Source organism: Colletotrichum tamarilloi (genome assembly GCF_030869305.1).
Source record: "Colletotrichum tamarilloi strain Tom-12 chromosome Unknown Scaffold_24.1, whole genome shotgun sequence".
Lineage (NCBI taxonomy): Eukaryota > Fungi > Ascomycota > Sordariomycetes > Glomerellales > Glomerellaceae > Colletotrichum > Colletotrichum tamarilloi.
In genome coordinates, this window is record NW_026849407.1 from 140,721 (window position 1) to 155,584 (window position 14,864).

At 54.3% G+C, this 14,864-nt stretch overlaps 5 protein-coding genes across 5 annotated transcripts; 4 read left to right on the forward strand and 1 right to left on the reverse strand.

The window, feature by feature from the left end:
• Positions 1 to 3,353: 3,353 nt before the first annotated feature.
• CTAM01_07604 (uncharacterized protein) lies at positions 3,354 to 5,116 on the forward strand (the record flags this gene model as incomplete). The annotated part of the gene is made up of 4 exons (XM_060523626.1): positions 3,354 to 3,479; positions 3,539 to 3,827; positions 3,878 to 4,731; positions 4,790 to 5,116. 4 exons carry the CDS (start codon positions 3,354 to 3,356, stop codon positions 5,114 to 5,116), a joined length of 1,596 nt encoding a protein of 531 aa, XP_060381680.1.
• Positions 5,117 to 6,401: 1,285 nt separating this feature from the next.
• Positions 6,402 to 6,710, forward strand: CTAM01_07605 (uncharacterized protein; the record flags this gene model as incomplete). Its single annotated transcript, XM_060523627.1, has 1 exon — positions 6,402 to 6,710. The coding sequence occupies one exon, from the start codon at positions 6,402 to 6,404 to the stop codon at positions 6,708 to 6,710; it is 309 nt and encodes a 102-aa protein (XP_060381681.1).
• A 735-nt stretch (positions 6,711 to 7,445) lies between these two features.
• On the reverse strand, positions 7,446 to 8,930 carry CTAM01_07606 (alcohol dehydrogenase GroES-like domain-containing protein; the record flags this gene model as incomplete). Its single annotated transcript, XM_060523628.1, has 3 exons — positions 7,446 to 8,414; positions 8,477 to 8,709; positions 8,774 to 8,930. The coding sequence occupies 3 exons, from the start codon at positions 8,928 to 8,930 to the stop codon at positions 7,446 to 7,448; spliced, it is 1,359 nt and encodes a 452-aa protein (XP_060381682.1).
• Positions 8,931 to 10,625: 1,695 nt separating this feature from the next.
• Positions 10,626 to 11,548, forward strand: CTAM01_07607 (uncharacterized protein; the record flags this gene model as incomplete). The annotated part of the gene is made up of 2 exons (XM_060523629.1): positions 10,626 to 11,226; positions 11,310 to 11,548. 2 exons carry the CDS (start codon positions 10,626 to 10,628, stop codon positions 11,546 to 11,548), a joined length of 840 nt encoding a protein of 279 aa, XP_060381683.1.
• Positions 11,549 to 12,709: 1,161 nt separating this feature from the next.
• Positions 12,710 to 14,210, forward strand: CTAM01_07608 (uncharacterized protein; the record flags this gene model as incomplete). Its single annotated transcript, XM_060523630.1, has 3 exons — positions 12,710 to 12,903; positions 12,968 to 13,233; positions 13,285 to 14,210. 3 exons carry the CDS (start codon positions 12,710 to 12,712, stop codon positions 14,208 to 14,210), a joined length of 1,386 nt encoding a protein of 461 aa, XP_060381684.1.
• Positions 14,211 to 14,864: the final 654 nt, after the last annotated feature.

Here is a 14,864-nt window from a genome sequence, read left to right on the forward strand (position 1 = left end):
GCTGGGATGAGAGTCATTGTCGACAGTAGTCGTGATCTTACGAGACTTTCGTACGGAAGTCAATGCTGTAATGGCAGCTGTCACCCGAACCGACGGGATGGACAGGCACGCCGCACGATACTTGGTAGGTATTGAATGCAGAAAAGTCCACATAGCAGAGTACTGTACCCGTTCGAGTACAGTCAAGTTCATGGCGGCGAGTATACCGCATAGGCGCGGGCAATAACGGGCGCCGGTTGAGGGGTGGAGACGCGGAGACGGCGAGCGTCGAGATGGTGTGAGGGCGGCCGAATGAAAGATGGTCGGTGAATTCCGAATAAAGCCACTGACGTCCTTTTGCGATTCGGCGATCTGGTGACGGATTATGCTTGCAGCAAACACTTTTGAGTGGTTTGCTAGTAATTTCATTTGAGCGAATGTGTCAATTTTGATTATGCCCTGATGCCATCGTGAATGAAAACTAAAAGTATCATGGTTCATTAAACAAAAAAATGAAGATGAACAAAAACTTTCATGTCGCAGCTGACGATGAAGGTGGAAATGTTGTAAAGAGTAGCAGCGAGAGAAATAGCGTTGGAGATGAAGTGGTGAATGCGCAGCGAATGAGAGCAGCCAGTACGAGAAGCTGCGGATCCAACGTGGAGAGGTGAGCAGGGGAGGAGCGTGGGCACATTAAGGTATTGACGGGGCAGCTGCGAGGAAACGGGCCGAAAGTGAGTTTCGACTTTTTCAGTCGATCATGGCCAGGGTCCCTTCACCTTACGTCTCACTTGTCTCTCACTCACGCTCGTAGGAAAGCTCACTAAATGAAAGTGAGACTTTGGGGAACGACACTGAGAGGAGAGTGAGACTGAGCCGAGGCCAGGCGATGATTGCCATGACCCAGTGAGTCGGGAACATGCTACGGTGTAGGGCAGCATGTCAGATGTCTCGAAATGACTGGGCAGGACTCGCCGCAGATCACGAGGGTGACACGATGCATGAGGTGAGAGGAAGAAGCTGGGCGAGAATGGCCATGTCCATCGTCAATCAAGCCTTGAACGGAAGCAAACGCTGTGAGCTTGTGAAGACGGCAGTTGGCGAAGCCGGCCACGGCGGGTCTTGGCTGCATTGTTAGTTGCTTTACGAGTTGCGTGCCTCCTTATGTAAGCTCATCCATCGAAAGATCTCATTCGAGGCAGACAGCACCTCAGTAACCAAGTGAGAGAGAGAAAGTGAAGAGTCGCGACTTCCTTGGCCGTTGCTTGTTTCCTTCCAAGCTCAGGCGATCTGCTTGGCTGATTGGATCGCCGAGAGTACGCAACTCCACATTGAGAAAGAGTACGTATCCCTAAGCGATGCCCTCGGGCGGCGACGCGGCGTGACCGTTGTGGGGTCTCCACACAACTTTCAAGTTTCCCCAGCCCGCTTCCACTACGCAGTACGTACCTACAAGCTACGCCGTCACTGGCTGGCGAGCCGCAAACCGCACATTCTCTCGCTCCCATCGTCTTCTTCTCGCCCACATTTCGCACGTTCAGACTCCACCTCGATGCTTGATGGCTGAAGCCTCCAGGTACCTGATTACCTAGCGATCCGTCAATGTATGGACCGCGGAGTACCTCGAGCAGTGTACCTTGACCGATCACAAATCCCCGAGTCTGCAAGTCTCTACTTCGTACGGATACGGTACCATCAGCATCGAGGGCAATAGTTGCGATACAATGCCACTACTCTGTAAACACAACACTTCATCCACTCTGTTTGGCACCAGCTAAATGGATGTCTAGGTACCTTACACGATGCCAGGCCCACGTTGAACCCCAAAAACAGACGCAAACCAACAATGAATCGGACCATTGCGGATAGTCTACTACGTATACGCAGTAGAACACAATCATCAGAAGGGAGGGAGGGGCGTGTTTTATCTCACCAGAAAAAGCTGCCCCACGGCCCACGCCCTGCCCAAAGGCCCCAAAGGCCCTGGCAATCTCCAAACTCCCCGCCCTTTCTCCATCTTCTCCATGTCCTCCAGTTCTCCAGAAAACCTTTGCCAAAGTCTTGGGCGAACGACTCGCGGGGATGCACGAGATTCGACTTGATGCCACTCGATGCGACCCAGAAAAACTTTTCCACCACACCCAGCTTTACCAAGATCACGCACTCCGTATCCATGCCATCGGGCGGAAACAATCCCATTGTACCTATTCAACGTCGGTCGCGCCGTTCAACGTCGACTTGGCCCTACCTTGTAGGCTTGTAGTGCTTGTCCGATGAACCGTTGGGGGCGTTGCTCATGTGCCCTTCCCGTTGCTTTAAATCCAGCCTCGGATATCTTTACTTGCCTGACTGGGTCAAGCCGTAGACTAGGCGCGTAGAGCAGACATCTGCCGCCAGTCCGCGTCTCTTACCTATGTATGAACCAACCTACACAGTATATGCCTGCGTGCCTCCGTATTACGCCGCTGAGAAAGAGTCCAATTGCTGTGAAACACTTGCTACCGACCGGAGCTACCCCAGAGTCTGTAGAGTCTCCCCCCTCACACTCCCTCTCCCTTCTCCTTCACACCCTCTGACCTGACTAGCGCCGGCCATTCCCCTGCTGGGGCTCATTCACATTTGCTGGGGGAAGAGGGGGACCCATGGGAAAACCTGGCGGGCTAAACTGGCGACTTTACGGCTGCGGATACACCAAGGTAGTCTGTTTTATTGTTTCTGGTTTTTTTTATGGTCTACCTCCCCCTGCCACCTCGCTCGTGAGATCGTCACAATTGTACAAAGTACCCAATACTTGGTTTCTTGCAGCTCAGATGCCTTGATGTGTTGGTACTAGGTTCCGCGAGCTCACGGTCAACCCACACTCTCCTTCTTCCTCCCTCCACATCCCAACATCACCTCGTGATCGTCCATCGGCCCTATCCTGACCTTTTGGACGTCTCTCCACATGGTTTGTCTGAACTTGAGGTCAATTACACCCCCCCTTTGCAGAAAGGAAACCTTGTTACCTTGTCATGGCCCGCCTACGGAATACGGATACCACGAAAAGTCCTACTAGGTAACTCAGGTAACATGCGGTAGCACCGTGGCACCTCTTCCACTTTCCCCCACCTTGGGGAAGGTTTCCTGTTGTGTGGGAGCTCCGCGTCGTACCGCATTCTGGGGACGAGTTTATATGCTCGTCGTTTCCTCCCATCTCTTCCCCAGATGTCTTTCTTTCTTCTCCGTCGTCGCGCTCAAGCCTTTCACTGCCCAACACTCTTCCTCTCAGACGCAGAGTCCGAGCAACTGCATCCCTTCTGCTGAACACGGCTTGACCTCTTCTTCTCACATTGCCAACATCACACTCAAACCAGATACCGTAGCCCGCCGTCATCATGGGTATCAAGCCTGAGGGTGTCCCAGGCAAGGCCTGGCCGGCCATTGCCATTGGCTTCTTCGTCGCCTTTGGCGGTCTCCTCTTCGGATATGACACCGGTACCATTAACGGCATCCTCGAGATGGTATGTCTTGATTCCCAACACCTTGATAAAAGACGTACAAACTAACCACCTTTCGACAGTCCTACTGGCAACGCCTCTTCAGCACCGGCTACGTGAACACCGCCGGTAACAAGGACGTCTCGCCCGACCAAGAATCCGCCATCGTCTCCATCCTCTCTGCCGGCACTTTCTTCGGTGCCCTGGCCTCCCCCTTCCTCGCTGATACCATCGGACGTCGCATGGCCCTCGTCGCCTCGTGCTGGGTTTTCAACCTCGGTGTTGTTCTCCAGACCGTTGCTACTGCCATTCCCCTTTTCCTGGCCGGTCGTTTCTTCGCCGGTTTCGGAGTCGGTCTGATTTCCGCCCTGGGTCAGTATTATTCTCCTCCGTCATGAAGAACCTCTGCTAACCGTGAATAGTCCCCCTCTACCAATCCGAGACCGCCCCCAAGTGGATTCGTGGTGCCATTGTCGGCGCCTACCAATGGGCCATCACCATCGGTCTGCTCCTGGCTGCCATCATTAACAACGCAACGCACGCCCGCCAGGACACTGGATCCTACCGCATCCCCATCGCCGTCCAGTTCGCCTGGTCTCTCATCCTCTTCTTCGGCATGCTTCTCTTGCCCGAGACGCCTCGCTTCCTCATCAAGCAGGGCCACATTGACCGCGCCACCAAGGCCTTGGCCAAGATCCGCCGCCTTCCCGAGAACGATGCCTACGTCGCCGAGGAGATTGCCGAGATCAAGGCCAACAACGACTACGAGGCCACCATCGGCACCGGTAGCTACCTCGACTGCTTCAAGCCCCCCGTCCTCAAGCGCCAGTTCACCGGCTGCGCTCTCCAGGCGCTCCAGCAGCTGACCGGTATCAACTTCATCTTCTACTACGGAACGCAGTACTTCCAAAACTCTGGCTTCTCCAACGGTTTTGTTATCGGTATGATCACCTCGTCCATCAACGTCGCTTCGACTCTTCCCGGTATGTGGGCCGTCGACCGCTGGGGACGTCGCCCCTTGCTTCTCTGGGGTGCCGTCGGCATGTGCGTCTCGCAATTCCTCGTCGCCATGCTGGGAACCTTGACCACGGGCCAGGACGACGCCGGCAACATTATCGTGTACAACCTGCCCGCGCAAAAGGCCGCCATCGCCTTTGTCTGCGTCTACATCTTCTTCTTCGCCTCCACCTGGGGTCCGCTCGCGTGGGTTGTCAACGGTGAGATCTTCGGCCTCAAGACCCGTGCCAAGTCTCTGTCTCTGTCGACTGCCACCAACGTAAGTTACTCGACGAAATTCTCCTACATTCGAGCTTAAAACGCTAACATGTGAACAGTGGCTTCTCAACTGGGCCATCGCCTACAGTACCCCCTACCTCGTCAACTACGGCGACGGCTACGCCAACCTGCAGTCCAAGATCTTCTTCGTCTGGTTCGCGTGCTGCTTCATCTGCATCGCCTTCGTCTACTTCTTCATTTATGAGACAAAGGGTCTTACCCTTGAGGAGGTCGAGGAGCTCTACGCCGAGGTCAGCGTCGCCAGCAAGTCGGTCGGCTGGAGACCCGCCACCAACTTCCGCGAGCGCCAGGCCGCCGAGGGCGACAAGGCGGTGCCCAACAGCGATGGTGACATTACGCACCACGAGAAGACTGTTGGTGTTTAAAGAGGGGGATGATGTGGGGGTTCTACTGCATAGCGATGCCGAGGCGGGGTTGATAAGATGAACCCCACCGAGAGTTTAATGTCTGTCATGAATGGTGGGCGATGAAAGATACCTAAGTTTCTATTTACTTCAAGATACCACCAAAAAGTTCAAATTCAATCCGCTCTGCTGTAATTTGCCAGGTGATGTGATGTCCAATGCTACAAGTCGGAAAGTGCTGTTTTGCGAATGTCAGACGGGCTATCCAACCTCCGCGACATACAGCTTAGAGACGACAATCATGAGCATCCAACCGCTTGGCGAATGTGTCACGAAGCGGGCACGTCGGCGATGTAAGCAGATCACATTGCCAGCAACCGCCGATAGGTCGCATATAAACAAACTTTTGTCTTGTGATCTTCGCAAGTAGGCACTGACGGATCGCGGCACGACTGCGTTCCTCACCCCCCTGCACGGCACAAGCCCGGCACCACGCGGCCCCACGACCCCTCTCTCCCGACTGGTCCTCCGGCCCGGCACTTGGGTTCCTCGCTCCCCCAATGCCCGACAATCACGCGAAGTTCACCCACACAGCCCCGGCCCCATCTCCCGCTTCCCCCGTAAACTTTGCCTCCCGACTTGCCGGCTCCAGCTCGCCGGGTGTGGCATTTACACCTCATTGTGGAAGTACTGGCAGCCCCCCGTGCTGTTTCCCACCTGACGGACTTACCTTATCTTTAGTTTGTACCCATGTCGTGAGTTTTCTTTGGTGATGTCGGGTGCATCTTTCTCAGTTGGACAGGCTGAACGTCGGCTTATCGCCGGGCGTTGGGTTCGATACGATTGGCGGAGAGTGTAGCCCTGCCATCATGAGGGACAATCTTTTGCGCCCTTTGGTTGGATTTTGGTGTCGTGCGTGATGCGTCACGGACGCCATCTTGATGAAAGGGACGAGAAGGAATTCATATTCCAGGTATGCCGGTATCGTAAGCCCAGGCAGCTGCATGGGCGATGGCGTCGGGCAAGGCTTCCGTTGGCGTCGCGATGGATGTCAGCCGGTTGCATGATTGGCGGCCTGGAAGGCGGCGATCTATCTGCGTTGTTTAACACCGAGTCAAGTGAACAGTCAAGGGCGTCGGTGAAGAGGTGTCGGCGGTGAAAAGTATAAAAGGGAGGCATTGTCGCCAAACTTATGCTTGATGTCTTCCCGGACTTGTATCTTCATTCTCATTACTTAAGAATCAACGTCTCTAAAGCCAAACTTTGTCACAGCAAGCTCAACTTCACTCTGACCACTTCCAACGCAATGGCTTCACGATACCCAATGCCCAACACCTACGCCAAAACCATCAAACAAAAGACCGATTCGTCGTCTTCTTCTTCTTCACTTTCCACCGCCGTGAAGTCCATCTTCTCGGCTCCAGCGTCGTACCCCTCCACCCCGTACTCAACGTCAAAGTATCCTCTCCCGACAGCGTATACGCCGAGAGATGGGACGAACAACAAGAGATTTGTTGGGGACCAGCAGATGGGTATAACTTCTAGGGTGTCTGTCGAGTCGAGGGATACTATTGATGACATTAAGAAGGAACAACTGCGTGGACTGGGGCGGTAGAGAAAAGAGGTAGTTGGCGGCGAGGGGGTTTGTTGATTTAGTGGAATCATCTTTGTGGTGATGAGAGGATAGTTTACGGCGGGCTGTTGAAGGGGTAAGAGGGTCCGTTCATTGTATGGTTATTCAATATGTTGATGAGGACATTGATGATTAGGCCGAAATGGATCCGACGATTACTTACATCAAGTCTGGATATACTTATAGAATGTGTCACGTCGTGTGGTGAGATATCAACTAGAAAGCGCTGCAGCACGACGAGCTACCCTCCTTGCAAGGTGATGTCGCTTCCGGGCTTGAACGATCCTGGACATCAAGCTGGCTGATGAGAGTATAGCCATCAACAACTGCTGAAAGGTGAGACATGCATGTATTCGCTTCGAGATGTGGTTGGCACAGTTGATCCAGGCCCAGAGACTGTCTACCATCCTTCTCCAGTCTGCAATCCGTCCATACCGAAGTCAGTGAGTGACACTATAATCAAGAAATCTTTATTTAACGTTGGCACGGACAGTGGTTCTTGGTGGCGCCGGAATTTATTGTTCGATGCTTATGCTCAAGTCGTATCTCATCTTAATTCTAAATCATATACAGGCCATCGAGGTCGAGTACGTTGAAATAGGGAAAGTTGATTAGATCATACACAGCATAATACGCTTGAACAGTCTAATCGCGAATGCAATGTTCATCATATCTCATTACAGCCACGTTACTCATACTTCTAGCCAACCCTCTAGCCTAATACGTCGTCAACTCGGGAGATCCCTCCGCCCTAGGGAACGAGAACTTTGTCTCGACAAAAATCTTCTGGATCCCGTCCTCATGCTTGTCAAACTTGTAGTACACCTTGTCCAAGTCATCGAGACGGATGCGGTGCGAGAGCATCTGGTACACATCAATCTTGCCCTCCTGAATCTTCTTCAGCAGATCCTCCCAGTACAGATGCACAGGAGCCTGCCCATTACCGATGAGCCGCACCCCGCGCTCCATCAGCGATCCGATGTTGAAGTGGTTCGTGTACCCGACATACACGCCCGTGATGCCCGCCCTGCCAAAGTTGCGCACGCCCTCAATCATCTCGTTGACAATCTCGCTCGTGTCCGTCTCCGCGCCGAGCGCGATCTCCACCGTGTGCAGCCAGCCCTTGGGGTACTCACCCGCCGCACACTCGAGCGCGGCATCTGGTCCGCGACCACCGCAGAGCTCCTTCAGCCGCGAGACGACCGTCTCCTTATTCGTGACGCCGTGCGAAAGCGTCTTGTAGTCGATGAGCTCCAGTTTGTCCGCGTGCGCGGCGGGCCACTTGGACTTGATGTAGGAGAGCCGCGGCTCCGTGTCGACGAAGATGACCTTGGAGGCGCCCTCGTCGAGGGCGAAGGCGCCTGCCATTTGGCCGATGGGGCCCGCGCCCCAGACGGCGACTTGGTCGTTGGGGTAGACGGCTGTGTCTTTGACGCAGTTGTAGGACGTGGCGAGGACGTCGGAGAGGTAGAGGGCCTTTTCGTCGGGGACGTTGTCTGGGATGGCGAGGAGGTTGACGTCGCCGAGGGGCACGCGGACGTACTCTGCCTGGCCGCCGGCGAAGCCGCCCGTGAAGTGGGAGTAGCCGAACATGCCGGCCGTTTGGGAGCCGTACATGGACTTCTCCATGGTGTTGGAGTTTGTCCGCTCGCACTGGGAGGAGAGTTTTTGCTTGCAGTAGAAGCACTGGACTTTTGTCAGCTTCTTGCTACACTCATTAGTGTCTACGAAGAAGACAAGAAACTTACACTTCCGCACGCGATTTGGAATGAGGCGACGTAGCGCTTGCCGACCTGTGCTTTGGTGACGGCGGATCCGACTTGGTCGACGACACCACAGAACTCATGGCCGAGGATGTCGCCCTTGTTCATCTGGACGACGGAGCCGTGGAGGAGATGGAGGTCACTGCCGCAGAGCGTGCTGCCGGTGACCTTGAGGATGACATCGGTGGCCTCGAGAATCTTTGGCTTTGGAACGGTGACTGGGCGGCGAGGTTAGGATGTACGATTGCAAGGGGGGGCAAACACTGGTTGTTCATCACTCACCAACTTCGACCTTGTTCTTGCCTTGCCATACGAGTGCCTTCATGAGCTCGCCGTCGTCACCTTTGTTTCCGCTGTATTCGGTCACATCTTGGGCGGTGATGGCGTCGTCTTGGTGGCCAATGGCCTTTTCGGCTGCGTATGCTGCTTGTGAAGCCATTTTTGTGCGTGATTACTGATATGAATTCTTGGGTTTGGAAAGAAGGCCAAGAAGAGTCTACGAGATTTATTTCCAATCACTTGTCAAGTCATTGGAATCATTGATCCTTATAGAGAATCACGAAGACAAGACAGCTATCACATAACTAAGCAGCCAATAGCTCATCCGGGCCCAGACGCCTCAAACGAACCAGCCGAATGAGCGCGATGCGACACTGGGCGGGCAAAAGACTGAAGCTCATGACGGCGCGCGCCGTCATTTTCGACGGAGACGCGACGTCATGGATCCCAGCGCCTCCAGAGAGACACGGCATGGAGCAGCGGAGCTTTACTTCCTAGAGCCAATGAGAGAGGCGTTTCGGCTCGGAGCGGATGTGCATGCACACATGGTGCGCCTTTCTGGACCGTTGGAGTGGGTTCATATGAAGATGAAATAAGAAGCAGGCAAGGGTGACACGAGGCTGAAAAAAGACATGCTTATCCGAAAGAAGATGGCCGTGGAGGGTTGGAAACGGGACGGCATTTGCAAGATTTGCGATTGCTCGGGGAAAATTCGATGTTGCCCCCCTCGTTTCACCCCTGCTCACGACTGGAGACTCGCCGTGTTCCATGGTTCGCCAGCTTCGCGTCCGGACTTATCAAAAATGAGAGGGGGGATTTTGGTACGGGAGGTCGGTTAGGAGAATGGACGACGTCAGGTGAGGTTGTGAGAGTGCTTGTCAGGCTTGAGTAAGCTCGGCAGTGAGTCGAAAGAAGGTCTGGGTTCCTGTTTGGGTGGATATAGGCGGGGTCGAGTTTTGGCGTCGTGATAGTCTTTCAAGTCAGTGCCAAGCTCATCTCGTTTGAAGAGCCTTTCGTGTGTTCATCGCATGTGGGAGGACGCTGAAAGGTTGGAGATCGGATGAGATGAACTTCACTTCGCATAGGATGAAGTGAATGGGAATAAGAGTGTCTTTATCTCGAACTCAAGGTCATCAAGGTTCTCTCTTGCAGTAACTCAAGAATGAGAGGATATACCAGTCTTGGCCCTTGAGCCTAACGTAGCGCGTATGAGAGGATCTATGGAACTGAGGTGGGGTGAGCGTTGAACTAAGACAGACGTCACCACTCGGAGATCGGGTAGCTCATCTCATCGTGATGTGACGAGAACACCCAGATGGTGCCAGTTGGAGACAAGATTACAAGACCACAACGAGACATGGATCATTGATCCCTTAGGTAAGATGAGTTGACACGTGAGTCGACCAGCAGAAATAAAGACACAACGGCGGCACAAGGATCGAGGTCCGCAACCCGCTCCCGTCGAGCCGGGAATGAGGGGAAAGTGGAGTCGAATTGGGGCCTTGAACTCACGTAACTTGGGGTAAAGGTGCGGATGGAGAAGTAGACGGAAGAACTCGTCGCTCGGCCGCATTAAATCCCACATTGGCATCAGGAACCCGCGACTCAATATGGCAATCCGGAGCATGCTGCGTCCGCAAAGGACAACAATGTCGTTGGAGTTGCCAATCTGGCCACAAGCAATCGGTTTATATGAGGAGGGCCGGGCAAAGTCAATTGGGAGATGAGTGAAGAAAAGCCATTCTATGTTTCGTTCATGTTCCTGTGTTAGTCTCTCATCGCATCCTGGGTCACTCTTCAAAGCACCATCCTCACCGAGGGAGTCTTCTCAAAAGTTAGTAACACAACCACCACAATGAAGTCCACATCCCTCCCTCTCGCAACCACCCTCCTCGCGACGGCCGCCTCGGCCTTCCAAATCGGCAAACCGCCCATGCCCCAAGCAAAAACCACAATGGCAGACAACTTCCCCTGGCGCGACCCCTTCACCTCGGCAACAACAGACGCCTACACCCCAACCTGCTCCTCGTCAAAGACCTTTGCCGCCACACAGTACACCCTCCACGACCTCTTTGACAAGCCGCCGACGGGCCTCTTCCCCTGGGGCGACGGTCTCAAGACTTTCTTTTCGGGCCGCGAGTACCCCGGCGGCTGGGCCGGCCTCGACCGCCACATGTACGACCGCAACGTACTCATGATGGAGTACGCCGATGTTCCGTTGCGCGTGCGCGAGTGGATTGAGGAGGAGGAGCGGGCTGACGGCGCCGGCAAGGGTTTGTTTGCTGTGTTTGAGAAGCCTGCTGGGGAAGAGGATAAGATTACGGAGCGGGTAGCTGTTCCTGGCGAGGCTAAGGAGGTTGATCGTGGGCTTGATGAGGGGAGGGTTGCTATTTTTGCGCCGGGAGCGTTGTATCCTGTTCTTCCTCTGTTTGTTGCCGACGGCAGTGACTGTGAAGGTGAGTTTGACATCCATTCGTTTCCCTTCCCTTTCCAATTCCTCGAATGCATTTGTAAGAGCAGCTGGCTAATATCATCGCAGCGACGCTCGCCGACTTGAGTAGTTACCAGGCCGTGCCCAAGGATGCCGCCGTCGTGGCGTGGCCCGTCAGCCATACCCGTCCCGACACCGCCAATGGCAAGAGGGACATCGAGTTCACCGTCAAGGCTCAGGTTCTCAAGGTGAAAGAGGTTGCGCCAGAGGCCGAGGCTGATGCTGAGGAGTCCAAGGTGTCTGACGAGAAGACGAAGTCGTCTGATGCGGCCAAGGATGAGTTGTAAGAAGGATGTTCTGGGGCGCAAGCGAAGCTAAGAATGCATGTATGAGTAGATTCTTACCCTAGTGTTTCATTGATTAGTATTTCCTGATTACGTCTTGCTTTTGCGTTTGATCAAGTGCTGATTTCGAGACTGCCATTGTTCGTAAAGACATGTCCTAGCGGCTGTGCATTGCCTAGTGTGTTGTGATTGTCAATCAACAACAAGAGACTCACGACTTTACGTTAAGCTTGATCCTTCGAGCTGACAAGCTCCACAATCCTAGCGAAGCTGGACCGTGTGCGACGGTCTCCGTCAGCGATCTGCGCTGAGATGGGGACGGGAGGGCATTATTAATCCAGATCCTTGGCGTTTTCTCCGTGGAACTCCACGGAGCGCCGTGGCCGCCACGGTGGCTGGAGAGCTCCACGGAGTTCCACGGATCTCACACCGATACTGACCGATACTCACCGAGAGTTGGGCCACTTACACGCCTGACTGTGGTATCGTCTCGGTCTCGCGATGCAATCGCGCGGCAATGAGTAATGCTGTACCCAGCTGAGTTCTGAAATCAGAGCATTTTCAAGTTCCGGTTTATTGATTGCTATGCAGAGTCGAGTTAGCCATGAACGTGAGCACTTGGAAGTAGAAGCGTAAGTGTGAATCCAGAACGTTTGTATAGAGTGATGCTATAAATCCCGAAGGAGACAAGAGACTCATTTTTATAGTAACGAAAATGAAAATACAAAGAGGTAATCCATTCAAATTTGTAGAAAACACCTGGAAGTGAGGTTGCATATCATTCCACGTGGTTGAAGTCCCCCGGCGTCTACTACAAGATATGCCGGGGAACCCGGTGCCCCACGGACGTCTCCTCCGTGGAGGGCCCCGTACGCTAACTTTCCGGGTAAACCACCGCCACGGCTGCAGCCGTGATACTACCACATTGCGCCATCGACTCTGCACTCGTCTCCGCGGGCATCATTTCGGGACCATAGCGCCGTCCGGGCTCGATCCCGTGGCAACTCAATATGTCTTTATAAGTGAGCTCCCTAGACGCCTTCGATTTTCAAACAGTATCATCATCAGCATCATCTCCTCGATCATCATAGCATTTCTACAGTTTTTTCCTACTATTAACCAAGCATTTATCAACCTCTAGTCAGTTATACTACCACCACAAACATGCCCGCCCGCTACGAAAGCTCCCCCGCCAGCCCGGAACCCCTGGCCCGGCCCCTGACCTTTCCCTTCTCCGGCAAGACGGCCAAGAACCGCCTCCTCAAGAGCGCCATGGCCGAGTCCCTCGCGACCTGGAGCGCCACAGAGCCTTTGAAGAGAGGTATCCCCACGCCCGAGCTCGTCGAAGTCTACCGCCGGTATGTCCTCTCCTCTTCTTGCCTTCACAGCTGAAACACCTTGATGCTAACCCAACACTCCCAGATGGGGCCAAGGACCAGACAACTTTGGCATCATCTCCACAGGCAACATCACAATCGAGTTCGAGGACGTGAGCACCCTGGGCGACATGATCATCACCCCCGAATGCGCCCCCGAAGAAGGTGACGCCCGCTTCGAGGGCTTCAAGGCCATCGCCGCCGCAGGCAAGGCCGATGGCAGCCTCATGGTCGGACAGGTCAACCACCCCGGGCGCCAGGTGCAGAAGAAGATTCAACCGAACCCCGTCTCCGCGTCCGCAGTCCACTTGGGTAAGTGGTCTCTCCCCCCTTCATTCAATCATTCACTCTTGAAACTTACAGCAAGAACAGGACCGAAGATGGGCATGGAATTCGCAACGCCCCGCGAAGCCACCAAACAAGACATTGCCCGCTTCATCGAAGGCTTCGCCCACGCGGCAGCCTACCTCGAGAAAGCAGGCTTCGACGGTATCCAGCTACACGCCGCGCACGGGTACCTCCTCGCGCAGTTCCTCTCGCGCACGACGAACCGCCGCACCGACGAGTACGGCCCGCAGACGCTCGAGAGCCGCACCCGGTTGATTGCCGAGATTGGTAAGGCTGTTAGACAGCGGACGTCGCCGGGGTTCATCTTGGCTGCCAAGATCAACAGCGTCGAGTTCCAGGAGGGCGGGGTAACGACTGACGAGGCGAGGGAAATGAGTGCCCTGCTCTCCGGGCTCGGGTTCGACTTTTTGGAGATTTCCGGGGGCACGTACGAGGCTATGGGGATGAGCTGGGAGAAGGAGAGTACGCGCAAGCGGGAGGGCTTCTTCTTAGAGTTTGCGGATACGGTTGTCAAGGGACTCGGCGAAGATGCTGCGGCGCGCAAGACCAAGGCGTACATTGTCGGCGGGATGAGGACCGTAGGCGCGATGGTGAAGGCGCTCGAGGTTGTCGACGGGGTCGGGTTGGGACGTCCCGGCGCGCAGGAGTTTAGGTTCGGTTCGGAGTTGATCTCGGGCAGGGTGCAAGGCGCCGTGCAGCCTGTTGAGATGGTTGAGAAGGATTTCGGGATGGGATTGACGATGGCGGCGGCGCAGATTCATCAGGTTGGGCGAGGCGAGGAGCCGTTCGACGCGAGCGATGAGGGCGCGGTGGGGAGGTTTGCGCAGGATATGCAGGCTTGGTATGGGGATTTGATTGCCGATGGGGATAAACTGGAGCATTATGGCGCTGTCAAGTATTCTGGCGAGACTCTGCCTTATAGGGAGACCTCCAAGGCGTAGTTTTGGTTGCTGGTTGCTTGACTGAAGACAGTGGTCGTGCATTGCCGTGGTGTTGCTAGATTTAGACTTGCTTTTAGATTAGAGACTATAGTTTTATTTGCGTTTGTAAGGTTTTTTTAGCTGTTAGAATGCTAGAGTTATATACGAAATGGTCTTGGTTGAAACTTGTGATCTGATCTCCTTGTTCACCAAGTGTCGTGTAAGTGATCTGGTGCGGTCACCTCGGTGAGACTCGGTGAGCGCCTTCGGTACGTACTGAGAGACGGTGAGCTCAACTTTGACGATCCCACCGCAGTAATCAAACGCTGAGAAAGCACGTTTGCGGTAAGAGACAACAAGAACCAAAAATCCAAAACTGATCGACTTTGACTTCAAGTCCGAGAAGGATTCGAGCACCCAATGAAACGACCAAGAGAATGCGAGCTGATTGTGGCTTGACGGGACCCCTAGGCGCATCCGTCACCTCTGGATTTGTAATCTTGGCCCAGCGACTTAATCCTTGCGCTACTGCTGCGCACCACCAAAACAGACGCAGACCCCTGCCTCGCTCTCTTAATTGGGACTTTGGACTACGACTCAGAGTCTCGAATGGTTGAAATATCCAACTCATCCACCTCGATTGTCTGGAATTCCAACTTGGTTGACCCAAGACGG